Source organism: Sclerotinia sclerotiorum, genomic scaffold (genome assembly GCF_000146945.2).
Source record: "Sclerotinia sclerotiorum 1980 UF-70 scaffold_10 genomic scaffold, whole genome shotgun sequence".
Taxonomy (NCBI): domain Eukaryota; kingdom Fungi; phylum Ascomycota; class Leotiomycetes; order Helotiales; family Sclerotiniaceae; genus Sclerotinia; species Sclerotinia sclerotiorum.
The window spans coordinates 1476591-1502987 of record NW_001820826.1 but is presented as its reverse complement, the minus strand read 5'-3'; the positions used below and the strand labels follow the sequence as shown (position 1 = coordinate 1502987).

Genomic DNA, 26397 nt, shown 5'->3' with positions numbered 1-26397 from the left:
CGGTGCGCGTAGTTTCTTACGTGCGCGTTTTGAAGTCTTCTTTCTGGGTGGAGGGGGGGGTTGAGGAAAGAATTTAAGAAGGTCGATATATACGTAACTGGACGTTTGTAGGTAGGAATCATTTATCCAGGCTGCATCAAACGTGGTTAAAACCCAGACCTGCTGGGGTTTTGACACGGGTCTTGATGAAAAACTCCTGGATAAGTTCTTTGAGGTTTGCGGTGATCTTTCGATGAAGCTGGGGAGTGATGTTGCTCGTTAGATGCACCTAGATGGTATTCAGATGATAATTAGACTTACTTTTGATAGGATCTATAATCCCAACGTTCTTCTCCCTCTGTTGCTAGACTAAACCTGGAACTCGAAGATTAGGATTCCAAATCATGTGGTAAGAAATATATTCTCCGCTTAAAGACCATTATTTGATTAGTCTGCAGGGTGCTGAAATATCTAGCTCATAAATTCTTCACTCCTCCCTCTAATATAGCGCTACACTTCAACACCCTTCCTATCTACATCTTTAGAAAGCCCTGCAAACGGAATAAATTGAGAGAAAACAATCACATTTCTTCTGCCAGATCATCTAGTATCTAATCCGAAGCAAAACATCTTTCTCAACTCAACCTCTTCCTCCCTCCAAGTCGGAAGCAGGAATAAAATAGATACGTGATGCTTCTCTATTCTGCTGTTTATTACTCACTTCTACACATAGCTCAGCTCCCTCCTTTGAGTCATCGCTGTGTATCTTACATCCGCTCATGAAATAATTATAGCCATTTTCACTCCCACTTTACTTTACTACCCGCGAATCTGCTAACCATCCTGCCACAACGCATAAACTTTCAGAAAACTCACCGTCACCACCATCGCCACTATATCTCATAAAGACGTTATTAGCAGGACTAACCATAAACCGATGCTCCTTCCAATCAAAAGCATCAGTATCAGTACAATCTCATCCTACTTGACTTTCTCTATGACCATGATCATGGTGGTTGTTTATGCTGACTTATAAATAATATATGATGAACACATGTGTAAATTTCTATTATATTTATAAATGTCTTTATATAGTATTAATTGTCTTAGGAACCGAAAGGGAATGTTCTGCGATCTTTAAATGAGGAATGGGTATCAAGATATCATACTTCTTATAATCATCACTCATGTTTAAATATTACATCTTCATGTTTTTATATAAAATCTTAGTGTGAACATCCACCCACTATTATTTCACCACAAATATCTATTCACCCACTTGCCTCCCAAAAAGAATTCAGACCCTGCTCCCCCTAATCCCGCCAGCTCGAAATATTATACTCTGATTGAACTTAGAATTAATATTAATCTCTTCGAAGAAATCATAGGAATTGCGTTTATTATGAATTAGATGTATATTTATGATGCTGAAGGCGAGATATAAATGTAATCTTATATACCTAACTAAACATGAATATAACCCTACCCTACATTTCCCCCTCCTGCGCTGTAGGATAAATCAACATCTCATATCAAATTATCATTAACTACCTCACACACAAAAAATACACAATCATCAATCCATCTCCTAACCATAGATATCCATCTACTAAACATTACTTATCCAATTTGTCCCACTCTCACAGGTCCCACACGGAGAACTCTAACATGAAATTTCGGATCTCTCGGTACATCCCCAAATTTGTCCACATCCGAAGTCTCGGGTTTGACAGTGTGGGTATATGATTTATCGGATTGGAAAGACTATTCTAAATCAATCCTTGTCGTGGAATCCTGTCTTTTTGTATAACATTTATGATACAAAGTCTATTATATCCTAAAACATTTCATCTCATCACATCTTACCCAAGCTTATATCGTGACATCCCGTCCCATAAGCATAAGCATAAGCATAAGCAAGAATATTCATCATTCTAGAGTTTTAAAACAAATCTCAGCCATCAGACACCAGCCATCAGACACCAGCCATCAGCCCAAATCCCAACTACCAAGTATTGATTTCGTGAATAAAGTACTTACTGAACGGGTTGAATCACGAGATCTAAGATGTATGCATGTACATTCACTGCAAGTCTAGAGAAAGTAAGACATCAAGACTTTTCGTACTACTCATGCGTTAAGCCCCCAAGACTAAAACAGGACACTCCAAGGAAAAGAATGCAAAAGAAACAGGAGGATAAGATAAAAACTGAATAGCGAATAACAAGTGAGAGTGCAAGGAAAAATTTAAGTTTGAGACATATATGTTGTCAAACGGTGAGTTTTTTATGCACACTCCATGCACAATTCTTTCTTCAACATAATCAAGGATAAACTAATCCTCTTCTTCCTGTCTTTCTTTCTCGCGAACCCGAATCCAAGTTCAAATCGAGTCCCAAACCCAAACCATTGGCACTCGCATCCGACGCACGTGATATCGATCAGCAAGTCGATCACCACGAGACCAGTTTCATAGAATTTTTGTACCCCACAAGAACCTAATATCTTACCAGCCGGGAAGAAGAGATTATTTCCCCGGCTTGTTGTGTTTGGGATGTTTACCAATTGATTTGATGGTTAAGGATCCAAGGACGTGGGATATGATTATTACCGCTTGGTGTGGGTTCCTCAAGGATCGTCATTTGGAAGAGGGGAAGTTAGAATGGATGGGTAGTTGAATACCTAGGTAGGTAAAGATATTCATAGAAGACTAGGAGAATTAATGGTTAAGTGTGAGGATTAAAATGATAGTTAAGGCTAGCACTAGCTATAGAATGTATAAAATGGTAGATAGACTAAAGGGTTAGGGCTGGAAATGTTGTACAGTGAACGAGACAGAGAGATAAGTATGACAAGTGTGAAATTGACAACAAGATACAGCAGTGACACACTTATTGTGTATAGTATGGAAACTACCATCGAAGATCATTCTCGAAGACTACTACCACACCACAATCCCAAACCATTCAATCAATTTAACCCTAACAATGATTATGAGCCTTCCAATTACTAGCTATTTCATCTCCGTCTCCTTACGTAGCAATGATGATGATGGCGTATGTAGTGTATGCATTCAAAGATGATCTAATTGACCTGCTGACTCTTATCTTCTCGCTAATATTGATATGTTTGGCTTCTTTGAAGTTAGGTTAGTCTGAGGTTGAGTGTACAGCTTTAGTTCCCACAGGCTTTGATGTTAGGATAGAGTGGTTAGTTGCTGCGGAGTCGTATAGATTAGTCGTGGCTTGCTCTGAGGGCTGGATAATATGTTGTGTTTGATTCTTAAGGTTTTCTGGGCGAGGAAGATGATGATGGTTGGATGCAGGTTGTGGTGTGTGGTAATTGGTAGGTGAGTGAGGGGTTGATGAAGTAAGCTTTATTTGTAAGGTGTGTGGGTGATGATGTTTTGGTGATGTGTGATGGAATGTGATGGGGTGACATTCACAACAGAAATAAATAAATAAATCTTCAGTACTCGAATACTCTGTATATGACATGGAGTGTATGCTGCTGTATGCTGTATGCTGTATGCCCAGACTTTGTCCTTCACAGGCTCACCCGGGTAACGACTGTTGCTGGGCAAGCAGGCGAGTTCGGTTGTCATTCCTTGGGATTTTGCCACTGAATATGGCGATTGTTGAACAGGGGATTTTCTAGGATTGTGAGAAGCTTGAATGGGTGAAGAGGAAATGAAACGAAATGCGATGAAATGCTAATGATTGATTTGTGAATATCCTGTCCTAACATGTAAGCCATGTACGCTCAGTAAAGTCAATTGTAGAGTTAGAGAATATCTAAGACAACTCGAACCTAATCTAGACTATACATATGGCGTAGAGAATAAAAGTAAAAAGATTATTTGAAAATCTTTACTTCTGAGTATTCTCGAGTTGTAGGAGATATCTCCGACTGAACCTTCTCACTCGCAATATTTGGTTAATCATACTCCTTACTCATTCATTCATACCTTACTTGGCTATAAGATGGTGTGTGGTGTCAGGCAGAGTTATCTTCATTCAATCCACGGACCTGGCCGAAGTTGCAAAGAGATCGGGGGATAAATCATTTATCACCAACATGCAGATCTCAAGGAGGGCATGGAAATCGCAGATGACGAACAAAAAGATTCGAGAATGGGTCGAGGAATAATGTAGTGTTACGGGAACCTAATTTGGATAATACGTGGATATATGCGAGGTGCAACCCTTTCGTTTTCAAGGGATCCAATGAATGAATATAACTTCATACTGTAAAATGGGGTGTATTGTTCCTTGGAGGGCGAATTGGTGCTAGAGATGAGTTCTCGAATTATCTTTATGTAAGTAATGTTGTGAAAGATATTGTGGGAGGTTGTGAGCTGGTTCTTGGGGACTATTTTCGGTTGTGTTTGGGGAAGATGTCGTTATGGTATGATACTAAGCAGATATATATAGGCTCATGCGAACGATATTGTAACTTTGGGATAGAAGAATGTAAAAAGAAGTGCCAAGATGTGGATATTCCGTAAGTTTCATTGCACAAGCTTACAATAGAACGGTCGAAAGAGACAATGAGTTGTGGCTGGAAATGGCTTCTCGGGATGATGAGTATGAGGAGAGTGTGAGGAGACTCAGGAGAGTAAGGAAGAACTAAAACTTTACTATCGCTATGACATGACATCAAGAACTTGGCCAATTCCTTCAGTAGTTCAATACTCAAGTAATTCGTGATAAACTCAAAGTAGGAGGGGATTAAAAGTCTAGAACACTTGTTTACCAAGTGATCTGAAAAGTATATCATCATTTCCCGTATTATAACTATCTACTGCTCTCCAAGACAAGAAAAGGATAGTGTGTTTGTTTTCATGCAATAAATCAGTAGGATATGGTTAGATGGAACGATATGTTGACCATGATCAGTCGTATGCAACTGCCGATGAATCTAGACCCGGTATGATGAATGCATGAGAGAGTTTGAGGGTATTCACAATCATGATCATAATCATACTCATACTCATACCCGTACTCCTACTCGTCTCCTGTTACTTCAATGCCTACGAATTATGAGGGTAAAACTAATGTAACTAATGATAAATGGTTTTGATATTGAATCAACAGCAACAACAATCACATGCCGTACCGATATCCATCCACTCAGTTATGTTATCATATCCATATCCACATCAAAGCATCAAAACACGGCACAGTAGCCAAACTTAGATATACAACCCCCAGCTTACTTTCTCTTATACTTACCCTACCTACCTGGCATATACCTAGCGACTAATATAACAGTTCGTCGAGCCGTTCGTCACAAACCTACCCATGTGCATTGCTGTGCTGTATGTACCTAGGTATGTATGTAGGTCATCTTTAAGTTTCCATTTTCTCTTTTACCGTTCCTCATTGCCTCATTACCTCATGCACCAATAGTTTAAGTTCAACAGTCAAATCTATAAATCCCAATTTCTTTGTTTGACTAATTCCTAAAGATCATGGTCTCATTCTGATTCGTCGTGGAAATATGTATCCTCTGATATAATTGGTCCTTCCCCTCATCAGAGAATGATCCACTCTTGTACCAATTCTCAAAGTATCACTCCCAAACAGTAATCAATTCCGATCAAATCAATAGGGAAATACATGTACGCGAATGTAGAACAAGTCGAAACAGTCAAGGGAGATCATAGACCCAGTTATTCAATGTAATTGGTCCAAAAAGAGAAGAAGAGGTTAATAGGAGTAAAAACATTCGATTTGTAGTGACCCCGAAAATAACTTGTGGTATTACAACTTTCACATTCCTATATTGATATTTATTCTATCTTTCAATTGTTTTTATTTTTATTTAGGTGGCAAATCTGAATCATTATTATAATTGAGTCTATCATTTCAAATATATAGATATTTATATTATATGTATGTATATATAAGATCTTAAGACTAGATTATAGACTAGTCAAACCGTTTCAATCATTAATTATCTATATATATCATCATTATCATTGTTAGTGGCTTGACTAAGCAAATAAAAAAAGATCACAAAACGTTTTGTACTTAATAAAACCTCCTCTTTAATTAAATCCCAAAGATCAAATCCTAATAAATACCCTCTCTATATGCCAAAAAGGAAACAAAGCAAAAAGGCATAAAGGTACCTCAGGTTCAAGGTTGACCAGTTGTCCTGGTTCACTCACACACATCACATCACACTCCACCTACCACCCAATTCCAACGGACTTGCTCCACCAACCACTCAAACGGAATAGCTCTGCCGTATTTCGTACCCATCGACAAGACACACCAGACAAATTTATCCCCCAACTACAACTTTATTATAAGTTGTCTTCCGATCCCTTCACCACATACTTTACAACCTTTCAACATTTCACTCATAAATTTTATAGAGAGAGACATCAAATATCAAATATTATGATGTCTTCTTTCAATCTTTTTTGCTAGCTAGGGTTCATTCCTCGCGGTCGACTCGACTGTTTTCCCCCTCCACGATTCCAAAAGATTGCGAAAGACGAGACACGATAACACCCAATTATCACAAACGAAAAGACGCGTACAACTTCAATGACTTGATTTCAGAGTCCAAGGGCCCAACATACAACAGTCCATGTTGACGCATAGGATCGATTCTTAGGAATCTCAATTTTAAATACATCAGACAAGATGGAGGGAGATCAGAAAATGTTAGCACCACCCGCTGTGTCGCATCTGCGCGCAGAGGCCGGTATGATGGAAAGATCGCTCAGTGCGGATATTCGAGAAGAGAGAGAAGATCTTAGACAAGCGGCAGAGGAAACTCTTAATGTCATTATAAATCTCAGTATGGATGGCACAATAAATTGGGTCAGTCCCTCATGGACCGATGTTATCGGCACCTCATTGGATTCCGTTCAAGGTAAACCAATCGCCGATATCCTGATTGGGGATAACGACAAGAGGGTATTTGCAGATACGGTCGAGGAGATGAAGAAGGATGATTCTCGCAGCTACATTATACGTTTCACCATTCAGTTAGGACCGGCTTCAAGGTTGTTACCACAGGAAAATTTGGATCATGTCAAAGAAGGTGAGGGAGAAGGTGCAGCAGTAATGTCACAACCGGAACCTGCTACGATTGATTTAGAGGCGCAAGGTATTATGGTGCACGATCGAGCTTCGGAATCGGATAGCCATGTAAGTTTTTTGGCCTTCGTTAAGAGTACCCAACTAACATTACGCAGACAATGTGGATGATTAGACCTTGGATAGCGCCACGTGAAATTCAAATCGACCTCGCCCCCGTGATAGTCGATTCTCTAGGATCAGGAGCACAAATTCTAGCAAGTTATCTGACTACAGTTGCAGAGCAGGGTCTCGAAGATCCAGCAAATCATGCCCCGCCATTACCACTTCTTTGTAGAATCTGCGAACGTCAAATTACTCCTTGGTGGTTTGAAAAACATACCGAGTTGTGTCTTCAAGAACACAAAGCGGAGATGGAAGTACAAATGTGTCAGGATAATTTGACGGAACATCGTCATGCTATTGTTAGAGTTTTGGATGCGTTAGAAGCTCGTCAAGCTCGATCTAGTTCGGGTGAACATTCTATGATGCCGACGCCACCTCAGGCTGAATACAAAGGATTGCCGATTGGAGCCAACTCAACCACATCCTCCGGTACAGCATCCCCTGGAACACCCACATCTGGTAGATCTCGGTCAAGATCTACATCAGGATTTGGTCATGCTAGAGGACGATCATTCGCTCAAAGGCGGCCTCATGCTCGGATCGTTGAACTTTTACTGGATCTTTGTGACACAGCCATGGAAATTAATACGCCTGCGATCAAGGAACCATCTCCGCAAGCTCCGGGAGAGTTTCGCACACAATCTCCTCAATCGGAATCTCGCATAGCTCAAGTGTTGCAATGGCAATCACCTAATATGAATGCAGTCGACCAAGAAGGTTTATCTTTACTATGTGCAGATAGTGAAGCTGTTGCTCGTGCAAAAGTTGAGGCCGTTATTCGTCATCGAAGAATAATCGAATATTCGGAACGCATTCGTATCGAATTTTCCGCTATTGTACAAGATTGTATTGATGAGGCTATCAACAAAGCTTCTCGACTTGCTGCTGGTCAGCTCAGTGATTCGACCGAAGAACCTGAAGAAACCACTACAGTCCAAGATGAGGGATTTTTCGCTGGTTCTTTTGATGGTCCCTCCTCATCGCTTGCTGCAGCACTTCGAGCTGCTGAATTGGGTACGGGCACGATACATGAAGGTCGCCGACTATCATATGCTGCTATTTCTTCTACCAGATCCAGTAGTCCTAAAGAATGTCCAACCCCTCGATCACACCAAGGTGCTCTAAGTAGCATGCTAGGAAATACCCGGGAAGCAAGAAGGGAATCTATCTTTTTCGAAAGTGATACTGGTGCGGAGAGTGATGGTAGCGTCAGATCATCATCAGTCATGGGACGTCCGCCAAGAACGGAATCACCAGTTTCAGAGTTTGGAGATCTTCGTCGACATGCAAGTTCCCGGCAACAAAATAGGCGAAGCATGGTTCTCGGCACCGGTACCCTTTCACCCCGAAGACAAGAGTCTCCAGTTCGGATGCCACCTCCATCTTCCCCATTGAGAATTTCCAAACCACGCATCTTGCCGATCGCTCACGAAGGTATTGTTTCTCCAACTGCATCGCCGATGCTTCCCGGAAGCGAGTTCAGCTCACCCGCATTAATTCCGTCACACCACCGACGTCAATCCTCGGCTGCTGGATCAGACCCACGTCCACCACCATCACCTCGATTAAACTGTGTCAATGTCAATGCCCCACAAGCACGTGCTGTACCACCATCGATCAAAGATTTTGAAATCATTAAACCTATCAGTAAGGGTGCCTTTGGAAGTGTTTATCTATCGAAGAAAAAGTCTACTGGTGACTACTATGCCATCAAAGTACTCAAAAAAGCTGACATGGTTGCCAAGAACCAAGTCACAAATGTCAAAGCCGAACGTGCTATCATGATGTGGCAAGGTGAGAGTGATTTTGTCGCTAAGCTCTATTGGACATTTTCGAGCAAGGATTATCTTTATCTTGTCATGGAATATCTTAATGGTGGTGATTGTGCATCTCTCATCAAAGTTCTGGGTGGTCTTCCGGAAGATTGGGCGAAGAAATACCTTGGTGAGGTGATCCTTGGTGTGGAACATCTTCACAATCGTGGTATTGTACATCGCGATTTAAAACCCGACAACCTTCTCATTGATCAAAAGGGTCATCTTAAATTAACCGATTTTGGTCTGTCTAGAATGGGTTTGATTGGCCGACAAAAGCGTGTTTTAAATAGCGCAGCAAATGAGTCGGCTCCAGATCTACTCAAGCAGGGGCCTTTTGCTCGGGCCACATCGATGAGTTCTTCTCGTGCTTCATCATTCGATTTTCAAGGGCATCATTCACCTGGTTCGACACCACAAATGACGCCTGATGTTGGAGGTAGTTTAGGAACTCCCTCGTACTTTAATTTGAGTCGAGAGAACACTGTCAATAAGGATGCACGACGAAAATCTGGCCATAGGAGTGACAGCGGCGGCAGTGACGCACTGACACATATGTTCAACACCTTTTCTCTGAACGAAGCTCAAAATCAACAAGCCCTCAATCAACGAAGAACCCCTATCGAAGAATTGAGCGAAAATGAGGCTGCTGGATCACCAGATCTATGCCTTCAACCAGTCACAAGTCACAGCTCAGATGCCAGGCACGGTACACCACCGCAAACAAGCACAGGTATGATGCCGCCTCCAATGGCTCTTTTTGATCCTGATGATAGTAATCGTCGATTCGTTGGTACACCTGATTATCTTGCTCCTGAAACTGTAAATGGTCTTGGCCAAGATGAAGTGAGCGATTGGTGGTCTGTAGGATGTATCATGTTTGAATTTATCTATGGTTACCCACCTTTTCATGCTGGCACACCAGATGAAGTATTCGAAAATATTTTAGCCCGACGAATCTCATGGCCGGAGGAAGGCGATTATGATGTTTCGGATGAGGCTAAAGATTTAATGAATAAGCTTTTATGCGTGGATCCACAGCAAAGGCTTGGGGCTAATAAAGAAGAGAAATTTGCTTCTGGAGGAGATGAGATTCGAAATCACCCTTGGTTTGAAAGTATTCAATGGGATAAACTTCTTGAAGATGATGCACAATTTGTCCCTGCTCCAGAGAATCCAGAAGATACTGAGTATTTTGATTCTAGAGGAGCCACTTTGCAATCTTTCGCGGAAGAGATGGAAGATCAAGCCTCTACTCAGCACCCTACTCCTGGTGCCGAATATCCTGAACGCCCTCATGATGCTTTGTCTCGAGTTCGAAGTCAAGTCAATAACGTCAAACGAGGTTTGATGCCACTGCATATTCCACCTCACGTTCGAGATATGAAGAGCAGGCGACTTAGCGAACCTGTTGTAGCAGATGATTTCGGAAACTTTACCTTCAAAAATTTACCTGTTCTTGAAAAGGCAAACAAAGATGTTATTCAGAAATTACGACAGGAAGCCATGGCATCTCAAAGTAAGCCAGTAGTCAGTCCTGGTGGTGCTAATAGCGTAGTTACATCCCCTGCTGCTTTAGAAGGAAGTTCGGCCTTGCCAATGTCAATGCCTATTCAAAGAACTCTGTCGAATGCTAAAGCTACAGCTCGACCTTCGTCTCCTTCTGGATTGAGTCAAGCAAATTCTTCTCCAAGTAGGGCTTCTCAACCTTCATCACCTTTGCTTGTCTCATTCATTGCAGGGCAAAATAATGACGCTAGACGCAAAACTTCGAGCAATTCCTCGAGCCTATCACAACAGTCGAGCAACAATCTTGCACCACCTGCTAGTTTTATTGATGGGCCAAGAACATCTCCTGGTCTTCACAAGACTACTAATTCTGCTGCTTCGTCACCTATCAAGGCACGTGGATCAGCACCTCCACCACTTTCGTTATCTTCACCAGGAAAGGCGCCACCTGCGACTCCACGACAAGGCAGCAGTAATTCATCATCTTCAAGAGCACGTTCGCAAACAGTTGGTTCACAAGAAGGAAGTCCTCTACCTGGTGAATTCTTATCCCATCGTAAACGACGAAGTCAGGTGTTCGACATGTCGCCCTCCTCTTCGGACAATGAAGGAGAGAAAGCCAACGCATTACTTCGTGTTCAACGTCGTCGTCAAAGCTCAAGGCGGATGTCTCAAATCACTTTGGCAGAGGGACCTGCTTTTAGACCTTTGGATGTACTGATTTGTGAAGATCACCCAGTGTCTCGAATGGTCATGGAGAAATTGTTAGAGAAACTGCGGTGCCGTACAGTTACCGTATCAAATGGTGCCGACGCAATGAGATATGCTATTAGTGATATCAAATTCGATATCATTATGATGGAATTCAAATTGCCTCAAATCAATGGTGCAGATGTAGCTCGCATGATTCGCGAGACTAAAAACGCCAACTCTCAAACCCCCATAGTTGCCATTACTGGGTATTTGAAAGAACTTCAAGCACCTCATCAATTCGATGCTTTAATTGAAAAGCCACCGACAGCCTCGAAGCTTACTGAAGTCCTTTGTAGATTATGTCAATGGAAAGAACCTATATCTATTTTGAACTTTTCACCGGCATATCCTCCACCATCTGGTCTACGTCAAGAGAGTATACGTCTTGAGGATAGCCCAACTTCTGCTTCATCCGGTTATGCACATTTGCCAGCTGGTAGCTTTAGAGGATCAAGTCGTGAAGATTCTATCAGTTCAAGTCTTTTTGGAGATACTGAGACCTTTCCAACTGATGATCTTCCTGTCGTCATTAATAGGAGACCCACCGGTGATTGGGATGAGACTGGTCTTGGGATTTGTAATGAGGTTCACATGATGGAGGTCAATGATTTACCTAAACTACCACCACCCAGTCTTCTTCATAATAGCTCTTCTCCACCTCGAGTAGAACACCGCCGAAACCTCTCACGTCAACGATCGTCTGAGAAGATGAAGGCTAAGCGAGAAAGTTTGGAGAAACATCGTCATGAATGTGGTGAATCTGGTGATGATGAGGATGAAGTTTTAGGTGATGTTGCTGTGAGAGAAAAGACTAGCCCAAAGAGTACTTCCCCAAAGGCACAACGTGGTTCTAAACTTGGAACAGAAATGATGCGCACGAATAGTCGTGGCAGCGTTGTTTCAGGGACGGAAATGCCGAGCTCTGAATTGATTGAACCACCCCCTACTGTCACGGAAGAGGCAATTCTTTTATCACCAACATCAGAAGTACCTCTAGCTTCGAGGATTTCAGGCGCTACTTTAACACCCCCTGAGATGCTTGGAGGTCCCAGCGATAAGGAGGTTGACCTCTTCGAAACACCAAAACAAACACAGTCACAAACTTCATTCCTAGATGAAGAACATACTCCACGACCTACTTCAAAGTCATCTTTCGCAGGTGCAAATGATGATTATCTTAATGCCGTCAAAAATTTTAAGAAAGACCAATAAACCCTGCGTTGATCTACTATCACGAACGTAGAAGTCAACTCTCAGAACATACTTCTTTTCAATGTCATATTATTTGCCTTTAACAGGCACATTACACTTTACAATAAAAATTTTCTTTGTTTGCGTTGTTTATTTTATTTGAAGCTGGCGGGCTTCGTTTTTTCCCCTCATTGGGTTGTCGCAATGTCTACAATAATCAAATCATGACTCCAGCGTGGCGTTTGGGGTGAGTGGGGGAAATATGCATATCATAGGGCGTTTGTAATTGATAGCGTTTGATATGGATGGGGAGGACATGGAAAGTGATGACATGGATTGTGGATTGATGTTTCTTTTGTTATGGAATGAAGTTGATGAGTGGGAATGAGGGAAAGGAGACTGGGGATATGATTGGAGAGGGGGTGAAATGAAGTCTATGCATACCGAAAAGAAGAGGAGAATGGGTTAAATTGCTGCTACTGTTACATACACCCAGGCGGCTTATCAAAGGATGAGAAGAGTTTAACGGGGATAGATGATGGGAAGAACGAGGTTTGGTTTGGTTTGGATGAGAGTAATTCTCTTACTAGCTAGATAGACCAGTACCTGTCTGTCTTTTGGTACGGGTGCTTGGGAGAAGAGGAGCTCAAAGAAGGTTGATTGTGTCAGCTTAAGTATGTTGAATTTTGGAAGGAAGGGATGGTGGAAGTGAGAGAAGGAAGTGGTAGAGACGCAGAGGGGTGGGTGGGGTATGCATGAATAGACTGGGTGAAGTGGGTAGTTCAGAGATTTTAGTTTAATAGCCACATATGAGATACAAGGAATACATATGAGCATTGGCGTTAACAAGTATTTATTTGTGTTAAATTGTGATGTATTTTTGTGAGATTGAATGAGATGGGAAGTGAAGTGAAATGATATATGTTTAGAATGATTGATGGTGATGATGATGAATGTTGTGTTATAAATACTTGAGTGGAATTGTCACTGCAAGGTATTTGATTCTGATGTAAGATATAATTCATCATTTAAAGACAAACAAGGGTATCATTCGTTCTTTTTTATGTCTTTCCAATAATTACAAGTTCTCTTTACTGTAAAGGTATATAAAATGCTTCGCTGGAAGACATTAGAATAGGAACAAATCTATAACTCCCAAGTCCCTCATTGACCCTTTTTCTCTCCTTCTCTGGCCTTTTCCTCTTCGAAATGCTTCACTGTAATCTTAATACCCTCATCAAGCGGAACTAATGGTACGTATCCTAATCTTCTCCTCGCCTTTTCAATACTGAAATACCTAGTCATACAACTAAAGTTCACCTTCATCCTGGTCAAATTTGGGGTCTTTCCAAATAACCAGAACAATCCCTCAACAAATCCTGCAAGTCCTACACCAAAGTCCTTTCCAATTACCCATACATGTTCTGTGCCCTTTGTAGATCCGGCGGCTGCCCATACTGCCCTTGCCATATCCCAGAATGGAATAGGTGATCCATTGGTGATGAGGAATGCTTCACCATCTACTCGTTCGGTGTCTAATGGAGTTGTGTTGAGCTTAGATGTCGCAAGGAGAGCGGCAGCGCAAAGAAGATGTGCATGTGCAACATTCTTCACAAATGTGAAATCGAAGAGATTGGTATTATCACCGAGTTGGAATCCAGTACGATTGGTGTAGTGAACATTGAGGAGGGCGGGAATTAATTGAACATCTCCAGGACCAAAAATACCCGATGGACGAATGGAGGCAGTGAGAAGTTGCGGAGATTCTGGGGCCCTGTTTGCTGCTAAGACTATAGATTCTGCTTCGGCCTGTTCAATTCAATGAGTTAGTATTGTCAATTGAGCGAATAGTTGGTACAAATAAGCATAGAATTTTAAGAACAAACCTTCGTCCATGAATAATACTCTCGTTGTAATTTCTCAGGTATAACAGGCCACCTCTCATCCGCATTAACCAAATCAGTTGTATTATCAGAAATGATACTAGCACTACTTGTAAAAACTAAAGCTTTCACACCCGTCTTTTGACAAGCCTCGACTACACACTTCGTTCCTCCTACATTGACTTTATGGAATAATTCATTGGTTCCTGTAATTGCGACAGGAGATGCAGTGTGAATGACCACATCTGGCTTGATTGAGTTGAATATCGAAAGAAGAGATTCGAGAGAAGTTATATCGCCATCGTGGTAGGTAACATCTTGTGAAGAATGTCTATTTCGAGTTGTACGTAGATCGAGCACGGAAATGGTACAATTATATCGATCGTGGAGAAGAGAGACGATGTGATGGCCTAGAAAACCGCAGCCACCGATTACAAGGACGCGACCTAGAGGAGCTTTTTGTTGTGTAGACATTTTGGAAGTAATTGAGGTAAATAGGATCTGAAGGAGAGGAGGAGGAAAATGTGGAGATTCAAGGTGTTATTTGTTTACGGGGAAGAAATCCTGGGGATTTTCTGGTCGGGTCGGAAGAAAGTTTTCCCGTAATCATTCATCTATTTCCAAATTGGACTTTCTCTTCTTTATTCACATTTATCACGCATCAAGGTCGGAGTTCACTGTTACAAATGTCACATTAGTTATTTCGAGTACTGTGGTCGAATTCATGCCCGTTATTGAGTGATCCGACAGGCCCTGGACAGATGAAGCTTGATCGATACGGCAATTTCATTTAATTTCAAGTGCGAATATGAGCATTGAAGATAAAGCTGTCAATATGCCTTCAAACTTTGATAACATTACTATCGCGATGGCATTTTTATTTATCAATGCATTTGGTGTTGCGCTTTTGTTCTGATTTGCGAATTAGACCTCTAGCATATTTGGCTAGCTGGAGAGTTCTCAAACTTGTCATTTAAAGATAGTAATCTTACAATATTGCCAGTCACGGTGGTACGGATCTTTGTATAGAGGTTATAGCCAAGCTTCCATATGCTACAGCCACAGTTCAAGCACTACCAATCGTATTCACTAGATTCTTAATTTCTTGACGCTGTTCACAAGGAGCAAATTGAGAGCCGCGTGAAAACAAGACGATAAATTAGACGATAAAGCATCCAAGTAAAGCGATCGCGAAGCAATACGAATTTGCCGAACCAATACACACATTTTCCAAAATAAATACATCGTTGACAACAGACATTTTGACTTTCAAACTACATTGGCTTGTAGTCTTTCACGGGAGTCATTCCAACTCTTCGGGGTTTCCCATTCTGATCCTTCTTCAATTGATAAAACTTCCTGGTAGAGTCTATGTCACTCTGTTGAATCTGCGGGGGCCTCCGACCATAATTCATAACACTGAGCTCATTTCGTGGCCCCAATTGCTCAGCACCTCCTTCATACACGTCCATATTTGGGCCCATCGCGAACTCATGTCGCAATCCTAAAACATGGCCTAACTCATGCTCAAAAATACTAGACATGCTCTCCTTAACTCCTTCGCTAAAAGCTAGCGTATACACAAACACAAAGTTCAAATCATTGGCATTTGGAGAGAAGGCTGAAGCAGGCACGCCGTCTTGCTCTCCACCGTGACAAAGGACGAATGTGGCATCTTTGGCGAATTGAACCCACTCAAATGTGACACCAATATTAGCAGCGTTCCATGTTTCGGCTGCCACAGCAAATTTTTTAGCAGCATATTCGGCGTCTTCATTGCTGTCGAAGCCTTTACGCCATACTGCCCATCGGACGACAGATCCAGGCTACCAGCGTGGACACTCGCAGTTGAGGCCCATGGAGATAGCTGTAGGACCGCCTTGAAGAGCACGAGGAATGACCCTTTGAGTCAAGCATACTGGTGGTTTTTTGAATGAAGCTTTGGAACGGCCTCCAGGCCCTGGAATTTCAACATCTCTAGGTTCAATAGTTGCAAGAGCGTTTCCTCCGAGAACTTGCTCAGCTTCGTCAAGGAGAATCTCTTTTGTCGTGGGACCTTTAGCAGGCATAGTTGCGTTTGTTTTGAAAGAGGTACCGCACCAATTTGGAGGTAATGAAGCCAGATTAATAGACTATAAGTTGAAAAACTTAGGATGATGATGAATATTGATAGGGGGAATCTGTAGTGTCCGTCTTTGACTTGATCAAAAGATTATCTTGAGATGAAGGATATGTTGCATCCTTTTATAGACGAATGTTTCTGGATTCACCGGCCATAAATCGTCGATCTATTGATCTGCTTATGTAACTTATTCTTTTTCCAATATTCATCCCCTCATCAGCTCAGCCTCTACATCATTCCATCAAGAAGCTACCAAAGAAATTGGGTATGCTTTCCACGGGTATTGCTGATTCTGACGTCTAAAGTTTCGAATATGATGATGAAAATGAATCTGAAAAAATCCTACAACAAACCAAACTCCATATCAATCACAAATTTCATCCTATAACAAGCCGTCACCCACATACCAACTCCTTCTCGGCTCTGTGGGGTAAAGATATTTCTTAGCGCCAACCACATTCCTGAGCACAGCTGTGTCATCCCAATACTTAAGATCTCGATTTTCAAGCTGGCAAGTTCCAGTTCAGTAGATGCGGGGCCGTTGGATAAAGACAGTTTTGGATAGCGACAGAAGCTGAGCGCAGATTGGAGAATTAGCTTGAATATTTTGGTGTGTTTACTGGGAAATGGCCATGAGATGATGAGAAAGTCATTCATCTGGTGGTCATATCTCATAAGCCACTGTCGTCTCGGTATTCGGATTCATTGATGGCAACTTCAAATATTTGCAAGTGCGAATGAAACGAGAAGTTAAACAATTGGATAAAGTAACACAGCCTCGAATGTCTCAGTTTTTATAGACAGTGAGTTTCCGAAGCTTGGGTTGGATTTGGGCATTCATCCTCAACGTGCCACTTTCTATTAGAGAATGAAGCCTCAAAGTTAAACACGGATTTGAGCATCGGACTTCGAATGTCTGACTTTACCTTGCATACTGAAGCTCCAATGTTTGGATTAGATTAGATTGGATGACCGAGCCGTAATATTGATGTCGCTTCGAATTTTTGCATCCTACCATCTGAAATAATATCAGACCTTGAGTCTAATAAAACAATTCAATGCAAATTCGTGATATCGATGTGCCTATTATCTAATTACTAGAACATGCATACGAGAAGGTATTTTGCAGATAGGGTACTGGCTATCGTGCTAAGTCATATTTTACTCTGGCTATTTATGATCGGTAATGCACACAGTTTGACGCTATTGAGGACCTAGCGAGAGGGGGCGTAGGGGGTCTTGTCAGCTTCTTACCAGTATTCCAACTCTTGAATATGAAGTTGAATATACAAATGATTCTTTAGGCTGTACATGACATAATTGGCTATAGGCGACATTGAACCTGAATCTGAAGCTGTTGACCTCCTGGGATCTTGGCAGCATATGCATATATATTGCATGATGCATATAAGGAGCAAACAAAACTCAACTTTTAATTCATTCTTTCCTTTTTGGTATACTGTTTGTTTGCTTTCAATATTTTGATTTCAAAGCACTTTAATTCCGAAGGCTGAATACCTAACCTCATTCCTTCATTTTTTTGAATATATACTCGCAGCTTAACTGCTTAGCTAGAGAATCAATCAATTCAATCTGATGCTCTTTCTGGTCTCAAGAAACCCAATAGAAGCAGATGTTGAGAGTAACTTGTGCTATTTGATGAAGTCTAGTGAGGAATAATACTAGAATTCAAATTTACGATAGAGCTTAGTCGTATTTATTAAATACCTTCCTATAACGTGGTTTATCAGCAGTCCGCCCATATCACTAGTCCACCCACTTTTTGGCCATTTCCAGCTCTTCCACTTCAATACGCGTTTTATCAATAATTACTTATGGAAACTCATTCTAAAGAAGTACGAATTATCTTAACTATTGAAGCTATTAAACTTAACCCACAATTCTCAATTCGGAAAGTGGCAAACCCCTATAATATACCTCGATCTACTTTGAGGGATAGAATTAAAGGTTGTACTAATATGGCTGACTATCGATCAAAAGGTTATAATTTGACCAAATTAGAAGAGAAGATGCTTATTCAGTATATAATCGATATGGATGAGAGAGGGTTTGCATCTAAATTGAGTAATATAGAAGATATAGCGAATTATATCCTCGAATCGCAGAATGTGAAGAAAATTGGAAAGCTCTAGGCTCATCGCTTTGTGAAACAATATATAGAATTAAAGATATGTTTTAATTGTATTTATAATTTTCAAAAAGCTCTTTACGAAGATTCAGAGCTTATTTAAAGATGGTTTCGATTAATATCGAATATACAGGCCAAATATGATATTTTAAATTGCGATTTTTACAACTTCGATAAGATAGGCTTTATAATAGAACAAATATCATTATATATAGTAGTTATTAAAATTGATCGATATGAAAGAAGCAAAGCTATATAATTAAACAATAAGGAATAAATTATAACAATTATTTGTATTGATGGAGAAAGTCACAATATACCTTCGTTTTTGATAGTAAAAGGCGAATACCATCTTTCAAATTGATATACCGAAGGCGATTTACTATACGATTGATTTATTAAACCTATTATTAATGAATAAATAGATAATGAAACAAATCTTGAATAGATTAAGTACTTCAACAAGTATACTGAAAGTAGGAAAGTGAATAGGTATCGAATGCTAATGCTTGATGGGTATAAAAGTTATAAATCGCCAGTATTTCAGGAATACTACAAGGAACACGATATTATATTACTTAATTTACTACCTCATTTTTTGTATTTAACTCAATTACCCGATATCGATTGTTTTGATCCTTTAAAGCATTTGTATAATCGACAAATCGAGAACTTTATCAAAGCACATATCACTTATATTATCAAAATCGAATTCTTTCAAATCTTCAAAACTATATATATCGAAGCAATATCTATATCAAATGGTAAAGCTGGATTTTATGGGATTGGATTAATCCCATTTAATCCGGAAATTGTACTTTCAAAGCTAGATATTCGAACAAGAACTCTATCAAATAAATCAATATTAGTTGATCCTAATATATAGCAATCTCAAATACTTTATAATCCAATTGAAGCTTTTTCTTAATCTATTTTAGTGAAAATCATATTGCTTGATATCAAAAGAGTTCACCTACTCCAATATTTGAAACAATTGTAGTTTTAGTTAAAAGTATAAAGCTTTTAACTTATACGAATACACTTTTAGCTACTAAAGTTTATAATCTCTGCAAAGAAAATGAAGTATTTAGTAAACACCAGAGAGCTAGAAAAGCTTTAATACAAAAAAGAGAAGCATTTTCAATAGAAGATAAACATAATTTATTAGAATAAGAGAATGTAGAAGATCAAATACGATACAATATACAAATAGTAATTCTTCAACAAGAAGACAAGCTACTATACAATAATATAGCAAATGCAGTAGTACTTTACATAATACACAAACTTGTCAATTAGATCCAACATTAATTGATCTCTAGATTGTATATAATTTAATCCTAATTTATAGTGTTGTTGTAATTTTATTTTAATGGAATGTGGGTAATTGAGGTAAAAGTGTTCCGGTTACTGATATGTTCCGGTTACTGATAAACCACGTTAATGAATGAACATAAATAAACATAAATGAATTTCGCGCTACGAAATTATTATTCAGTCGACTTCTGAGCCGTAGAAAAGGCTTCCGCAACCCCATATCATTCCATAGAGATTTTCATTTCCCGTCTTCAATCCAATCCACCACCTCCGGCTCGTAAGATATATTCTCCACAAACCCCTCCCCATGAACTTTCTAATTCCTCGCTAATTAAGTTGTCAAACCCGCCGTGAATCCATGAATTACCAATTCATCACCCTCTAACCCGCTAATCCCCTAATCCTCTAACTCACTGACCAGCCTCAAACTCAACTCAAACTCATAATCATAATCACACTCCAATTGCTGAACAAATCAACCCTCCACTCCTCCACAAATCCCTTCTCCCCCCCCCTTCCTGGACTCATTTTATGCTTCACCACACCACTGACTAGCGCATCCCAATCTCCTATTGATTTTTCCACCAGCATCTTGTCACTTCAAGTTTTGCCGTTTGATAATGAGGGTTTTAGTTATAATTAATAATTCAATTTCGTTAATTATATAACTTAAGTAAACAAGTAGTCACATAACGACGAGTAAGCCCACTTCTTGTCTAGACGCTGTTGTTCTGTTGAAAGTTATGTTGATAAATCAGTCAGATATCCCAGGACGAGCTCTTCAATGCGCTAGTAAAACTAGATATTAGACTCTATATTCTAGCTAATTTCAACAGTGAGATTCATTGGTGTAATAATCCAAGAGACGAGTTTGATTTATCCCAGCAAAAGTCAAATATTGAACAAGGACTATTCTTTCCCAGCCTGAAGTCCAGAAAATGGACAAGATGTTGGAGCTTCCTTTTTTTCATCCATAGGCGCTTTTTCACTATTCCCCTCACCATCCCCCACAGACTTCTCCTCTCCATCAATAACCTGTTTCCCCTTCAAACAACCCTCCCTCTCAACCATAACCTCCTCCATCTGTTCCGCAAATTCATCACCATCCCTCACATACCATTTCGCAAAAAGATCATTCTGAATCCAAAGGACCTTCCCAATCGCCTTGACAATCGCAATTTTTTTCTCCATCCTAAGTTTTGGATGTGAGAGAACAGCCTCGAAAATTATATCTTGAACAAATGCAAGACAAACTCCTATGTGAACATACTCGACATGTAAAGGATGTTTACGACCGCGTCCTACGTGCATCATTCCGACTTTATCGAGGTATTCCCAGAATTCCATTTGGCTTGGATCTGAACAGAGTTTATGGAGATAACCTCTTAGGAACTGGAAGTTATTAGTTAGCTCAGTTGATCATCGAAGTACAGAAAGAAAAACTAACCATCTTTCGATGTAAAATCTGAGGACTATCTTCATCAGGCATCTCATCTAATGGACCCTCATAACTCGTGCTCCGAGTGCTAAAAGCACGTGATGTGATATCGTATTGGAGAAGTTTTCTATAGACGATATTCACGACGGCTGGTATGAGTTGTTTAATATATTTTGAACCATATGTAAGGGCTTCCATGTCTCCTATTTCGAGTTATTTCAGTATGTAGTCAGGAAGATTTGTATGTCGAGATAGACTAACGTGAACTAAAGTCAAGAAATGAGTGTAGATAATGAATTCGTGCTTCTAGATCCGTGTAAAGTTCTTTTCGATCAATATGTAATCTTGCTCTTGAAGCCATGATAATTTCTCCTGTTTTATGTGTATTCCTATGACTGATTTATGATAGCTGAGGACAGGTAAAATAAGTAGATTTAGAAATGTAGGGTAGATATCCTGGGGTAGCAGCAGAGTTCATATATCCTCGAAATTCATCACGTAGGATGATAGATATCAGCCCATTCTAAGCATTACGATTTCAATCAAAACGAGAATTTCATAATTTTAAGCATGCTGCCGTTAAATTATCTGACTATGTTGTCAGAGTGGTACGTTTTTTAACTTTGGATCAGATCATGAGGTGATGCTTAGGCGCCAATAGTGTTGATGGAGATTATCAGCCAATCATTGTGATTAGTAAATTATCTTCACGTGATATTCGGGAAACATTTGTGTTGCATATCTGAAAAGAGAGTGAAGTAAAAAGTTCGCTTGTGATTCATTTACCTCTCAGCCCTAATTCTCTATTCTGATCCTACCTTCACTCTCCACTATCCCGTGAAATATCCTCTGTATATTCAACTAATTAGTTTTCGCTCCTGACATCTTCAACGTATCTTTCATTTATTTTCTCAATTGATATACGTTTGATAACTTAGCTCTAGGTTTAGTTGTTTGGACAGTGATAGAAAGAGAACACGTTAGCGATATCATATACGATACTGGATTGGAGAATCCGAGCTAACTGTTCGATGTTGAAGTGAGCTACAGAGTGAGCTATAAACTAGTTTGATAGTTTGGTACCTATGATGGCATAGAATAGCTAGTTTGATATCATGGAATCACACTAGACATTAAGATCTATCATACTTCAGGTATGGACACAAATAGACTTCATGGTTCGACGAAACAAAGTCTTACCAGAAAACAATACCCACACAGTTCAAAAGTCTACTTAGTAATTCCATCTTTTGAATCAAATGCTCTATTCTATTTATTACCATACAAACTTATCGTTAATACCATATCTTAGATACCACCTCTCATCGGAATCCAGGCCATGACTTCGGGAGGATTCATGTCTTTCCTTTCGTATCCGTAACCTATGTAAGTCTTATATATAAGAGGCGTAGTTCACAACAGATATATACCTACCTATCCATGTTATGAAAACCAATATAAGATTATCTCAATAACACAAGCCTAGGTAACCTTACTACCTACTGCGTATACTCCTTTCGCTAAGCTTAAACCGTATCCATAAATGACCGAGTAACCTATCTTACCAAACCATCGGTATTTTTCCATGAACAAAGCCCTTTTATCTTACCAGGTACTCTACATTGTCCTGTAATAGACACCGGTACATATTAAAAGTATGCCTGTGAGTCGGTGAATGAGATGGTTGCTGCGCTTCTGTGGCGCGTTGTGATGTGAGGTTATATTTGGGATTGGAGGGGTAGATGCCAAGGTATTACCGTGTAGTATGTATATGCGGGATGGTCGTATTTTTCTATGCCTCAATTAGGTAGTACAAGTATGTGTGGAAAGGGATGATGCATCGGATTGATTAATTGATGAGATTGGGTGTATTGCTTATTTTTAAGGGGAGCGTCTGCTCTGCCCCGTGACCTCAGATTGATATCAGGGTTTCATGTCGACTTTCAGGATGGTGACGATGATTTACTTACAAGTCCCGTAGTTTATTATAGGTATCTAGCATATACTCATCTATCTTTCATTACCTAAGAAAACAAGATATACGGAGTACAGAGTAGGTATACGGTGAGGAATGGTTACATCGAGGCGCATTCGGATCGGATCTATCGAGGCTGATATCTTGTGCCACATAACCACTGATAATTAGCAAACATCCCATCTACTAGGTACATCTAAAATAAGGGGTCCGAGCAAACATCAATTCTCAAAATCAATTAATAGCCAATCATTTCACCAATATTAAGCGCCATTACCCGATCAAGATTAGTGGTACCTTAATTCATGTGCGATTCTTTCCCACTCAGCCATTGAACCTGCATAGCATGTAAGAGCGGGGAGATCTCTTCCGGTTGAGAAGATTTGAGGACTTCACTTCAATTGAGTGAGGTGAGGCTTGATCAAGATTTGGGCTGTGCTGTGTTGTGTGTGCATTTGATATTTGAATGTTATGATATCAATATCGAATCAATGTCAGAATGTTACACTAGTACTCTTGATTACACCTATACTACACCGAGAATATCTTCACATCTTCGTTGTACAACTGTTCAAATGCCAGATGAACTCCTACTGCTGATCATATGCAACACTTCTAATATCCATGTAAAGTATCATCCAATCTCAACCATGAACACATAAAGTAAGTAACGCCAAAGCTGTGCTGTGCCTTACCAAAGAGCACCCGAGAGACCTTTTTATATATTGACCACTTGTCTCATAAACCGTATTCATAACCTTTTCCGGCCTTTAGATTTCTCCTCTTGTCGATTTACTCATCTACTTACAATTAGATATTTCTTACGTTTTTCTTTGGGTAGATTTGTCCAACTGTTGGTTGATTTGTTTTAGATTGATAACCTAACGGCGTCTAATTCGATACACGGATACATTTATTTACATATGAATGACATTTCCCATACTTATTTATTAATAAGTTTTAGTTCTTTTTTTTTTCTTTTGGATATTCACTTTTGAGGAGATTGGAAGAGGATAGGAGGAAAAGAAAGAAAAACTTGCACTGCCTGATTTGATCAAGGTTGGTTAACCAGTTTACATTATCTCATAATTCACCTTCATATCCTCGGCACATCAAATTTATATCGACATACAACACTTTAGAGAAGTTATCTATGAAGTCATATACTTGTCAAGATATTTTCAACCTCAATTCTTCTTTCATCTCTTTAGCCATCGAGTTCAACTCAAGATTTAATTTTGATTCCCTCTTTTGATTTCTCCCCGTCTTCGTTTTGAGTTCCAGTCGATGCTCGGTTTGGGATTCGTTATTTGATATCTTCCTTCAATTAAGCCTCCTACCAATATCAAGTCATCAAAATGTATCTCAATGGAGACATTGGTACTTACAATCAATCTCTTGTCATAAGAGACTCTCGCGAATGTGCCAGTGGACAAGAATGGTATGTCTGCACTGCGAATAACTTTCGAGGTTGTTGTTCTGTAAATGCATGTACAGTTTCAGAATGTCCAGATTCAAGTACCGCTGCAGTTGGCGCATCGAGTTATTCTACAACTTCTTCTGAATCTATCTCTTCAACTTCACCATCAATCACTTCCTCTGCTACTACATTAACCACCTACTCTACTATTACATCGTCTCCAATCATCGCATCCTCACAAGTTACATTACAGACACCAAAACCTAGCACCATCCTCTTAACCACAACAATCAGTAACTCAATCATTACAACCCAGACTTCATCAAGCTCTACCACCATCCTAGCGGATTCAACAGTTCACCCTTCATCAAACTCAACATCCATCATAGCTGGAGCCATCGTTGGCAGTATCGCTCTAATTTGTTTCGTCATGGCCGCATTTTGTTGTTTCCGGTTCCGACAAAAGAAAAAGCAAGATAGAGAGAGGATGTTTGCAGAACCAGAAAGTCCAGATCCTGAGACTATTCAATTTTATACTACGACGGGAAAGACATTACAAACTCCTAGTAGTACGAGGACGAGTAGAGACCCGAATGGAGGATTTTCTGGGTTGGGAGGATTGGGATTGGGAGATGTTTTTGCGTCGTTTGGTGGAAGTAAGTTTTTGATTTTTTTATATCTTCTTTTTCCCGTGATATTTGGGTAATGTCAAAATCGAACTAATCGGCTCCCAAAACTAGGAACCCGAAGCAACAGTACATCACCACCCTCAACATCACCACCAGGAGGTCCTTCAATGACCGAATCTCAAATTTCTCCCCCAATCCACCTAATGCATCCAATGCCTACAGTTCATCCCACTCCCATCCCCGAATCACCAGAAGATCACGAAAACGACAAACCACTTCCTTCCGACCCTGAAAAATCATCTCTAACACCACCTCCTGAGTTCTTACATCCAGCTTTCCATGTTCTACCTGGAACTAGTTCACAACCTGCATATCGACCTGGATTAGATTTTACGATTAATGAGTTGGATGGTCGAGAGATAGGTAGGGGAAGTGGTTCAATTGGAGCAAGAAGTGAAGGGATGAGTATGACTGGAAGTGAGGGAATTGTTAGTCCATTGAGTACGCTTAATATGAGTGCGAGGGTTAGTTCGAATGGATTTAGTACGATGAGTACACCTCCGTTTAATTTGAGTGTTCCGGTTACCTCGATGAATAGTCCTCTCGGATATGTACATGAACATTGTTATGGACAAGGCCAAGGTCAAGGCAATTCACACTCAAACGTATCACCTGACAATCTCCCACCCAATGGCCCTGCATCAATCCGATCTCGATTCAGCACGCATTGGTATCACCAGCGCAACAACAGCCACTCAAATTCAAATTCGGATTCGGATTCACCGATTCACTATCCAATCCATCACCAACAACCACAAACCCATCCGCACACCCATCCACACACACAACTACAAACACAGCCACAATCACAGCCACAATACGCCCAACAATTAGCCCAAGCCCGTCGCATCCCAAAAAAAATAATCCAAAAGGCCACAGGCAATATTCCAAGCCCAACAGCAATCATACTCTCCCACATAAAACCCCATCACCAC

General features: G+C 40.2%; 8 protein-coding genes across 8 annotated transcripts; 3 read left to right on the top strand and 5 right to left on the bottom strand.

The window, feature by feature from the left end:
• Positions 1–146: 146 nt before the first annotated feature.
• SS1G_08087 (predicted protein) lies at positions 147–1168 on the bottom strand (the record flags this gene model as incomplete). The annotated part of the gene is made up of 4 exons (XM_001591410.1): positions 147–238; positions 301–343; positions 803–872; positions 1149–1168. 4 exons carry the CDS (start codon positions 1166–1168, stop codon positions 147–149), a joined length of 225 nt encoding a protein of 74 aa, XP_001591460.1.
• Positions 1169–2046: 878 nt separating this feature from the next.
• On the top strand, positions 2047–5467 carry SS1G_08086 (predicted protein; the record flags this gene model as incomplete). Its single annotated transcript, XM_001591409.1, has 10 exons — positions 2047–2082; positions 2493–2649; positions 2884–3035; positions 3267–3328; positions 3746–3825; positions 4413–4482; positions 4524–4596; positions 4878–4908; positions 5253–5299; positions 5450–5467. 10 exons carry the CDS (start codon positions 2047–2049, stop codon positions 5465–5467), a joined length of 726 nt encoding a protein of 241 aa, XP_001591459.1.
• A 1171-nt stretch (positions 5468–6638) lies between these two features.
• On the top strand, positions 6639–12490 carry SS1G_08085 (conserved hypothetical protein; the record flags this gene model as incomplete). The annotated part of the gene is made up of 3 exons (XM_001591408.1): positions 6639–7148; positions 7196–10535; positions 10575–12490. The coding sequence occupies 3 exons, from the start codon at positions 6639–6641 to the stop codon at positions 12488–12490; spliced, it is 5766 nt and encodes a 1921-aa protein (XP_001591458.1).
• A 1143-nt stretch (positions 12491–13633) lies between these two features.
• On the bottom strand, positions 13634–14826 carry SS1G_08084 (hypothetical protein; the record flags this gene model as incomplete). The annotated part of the gene is made up of 2 exons (XM_001591407.1): positions 13634–14278; positions 14356–14826. The coding sequence occupies 2 exons, from the start codon at positions 14824–14826 to the stop codon at positions 13634–13636; spliced, it is 1116 nt and encodes a 371-aa protein (XP_001591457.1).
• An 800-nt stretch (positions 14827–15626) lies between these two features.
• On the bottom strand, positions 15627–16421 carry SS1G_08083 (hypothetical protein; the record flags this gene model as incomplete). Its single annotated transcript, XM_001591406.1, has 2 exons — positions 15627–16178; positions 16272–16421. 2 exons carry the CDS (start codon positions 16419–16421, stop codon positions 15627–15629), a joined length of 702 nt encoding a protein of 233 aa, XP_001591456.1.
• A 3948-nt stretch (positions 16422–20369) lies between these two features.
• SS1G_08082 (predicted protein) lies at positions 20370–20531 on the bottom strand (the record flags this gene model as incomplete). The annotated part of the gene is made up of 1 exon (XM_001591405.1): positions 20370–20531. The coding sequence occupies one exon, from the start codon at positions 20529–20531 to the stop codon at positions 20370–20372; it is 162 nt and encodes a 53-aa protein (XP_001591455.1).
• Positions 20532–20849: 318 nt separating this feature from the next.
• Positions 20850–21739, bottom strand: SS1G_08081 (hypothetical protein; the record flags this gene model as incomplete). The annotated part of the gene is made up of 3 exons (XM_001591404.1): positions 20850–21332; positions 21388–21581; positions 21640–21739. The coding sequence occupies 3 exons, from the start codon at positions 21737–21739 to the stop codon at positions 20850–20852; spliced, it is 777 nt and encodes a 258-aa protein (XP_001591454.1).
• A 2972-nt stretch (positions 21740–24711) lies between these two features.
• SS1G_08080 (predicted protein) lies at positions 24712–26296 on the top strand (the record flags this gene model as incomplete). Its single annotated transcript, XM_001591403.1, has 3 exons — positions 24712–25429; positions 25514–25945; positions 26001–26296. 3 exons carry the CDS (start codon positions 24712–24714, stop codon positions 26294–26296), a joined length of 1446 nt encoding a protein of 481 aa, XP_001591453.1.
• Positions 26297–26397: the final 101 nt, after the last annotated feature.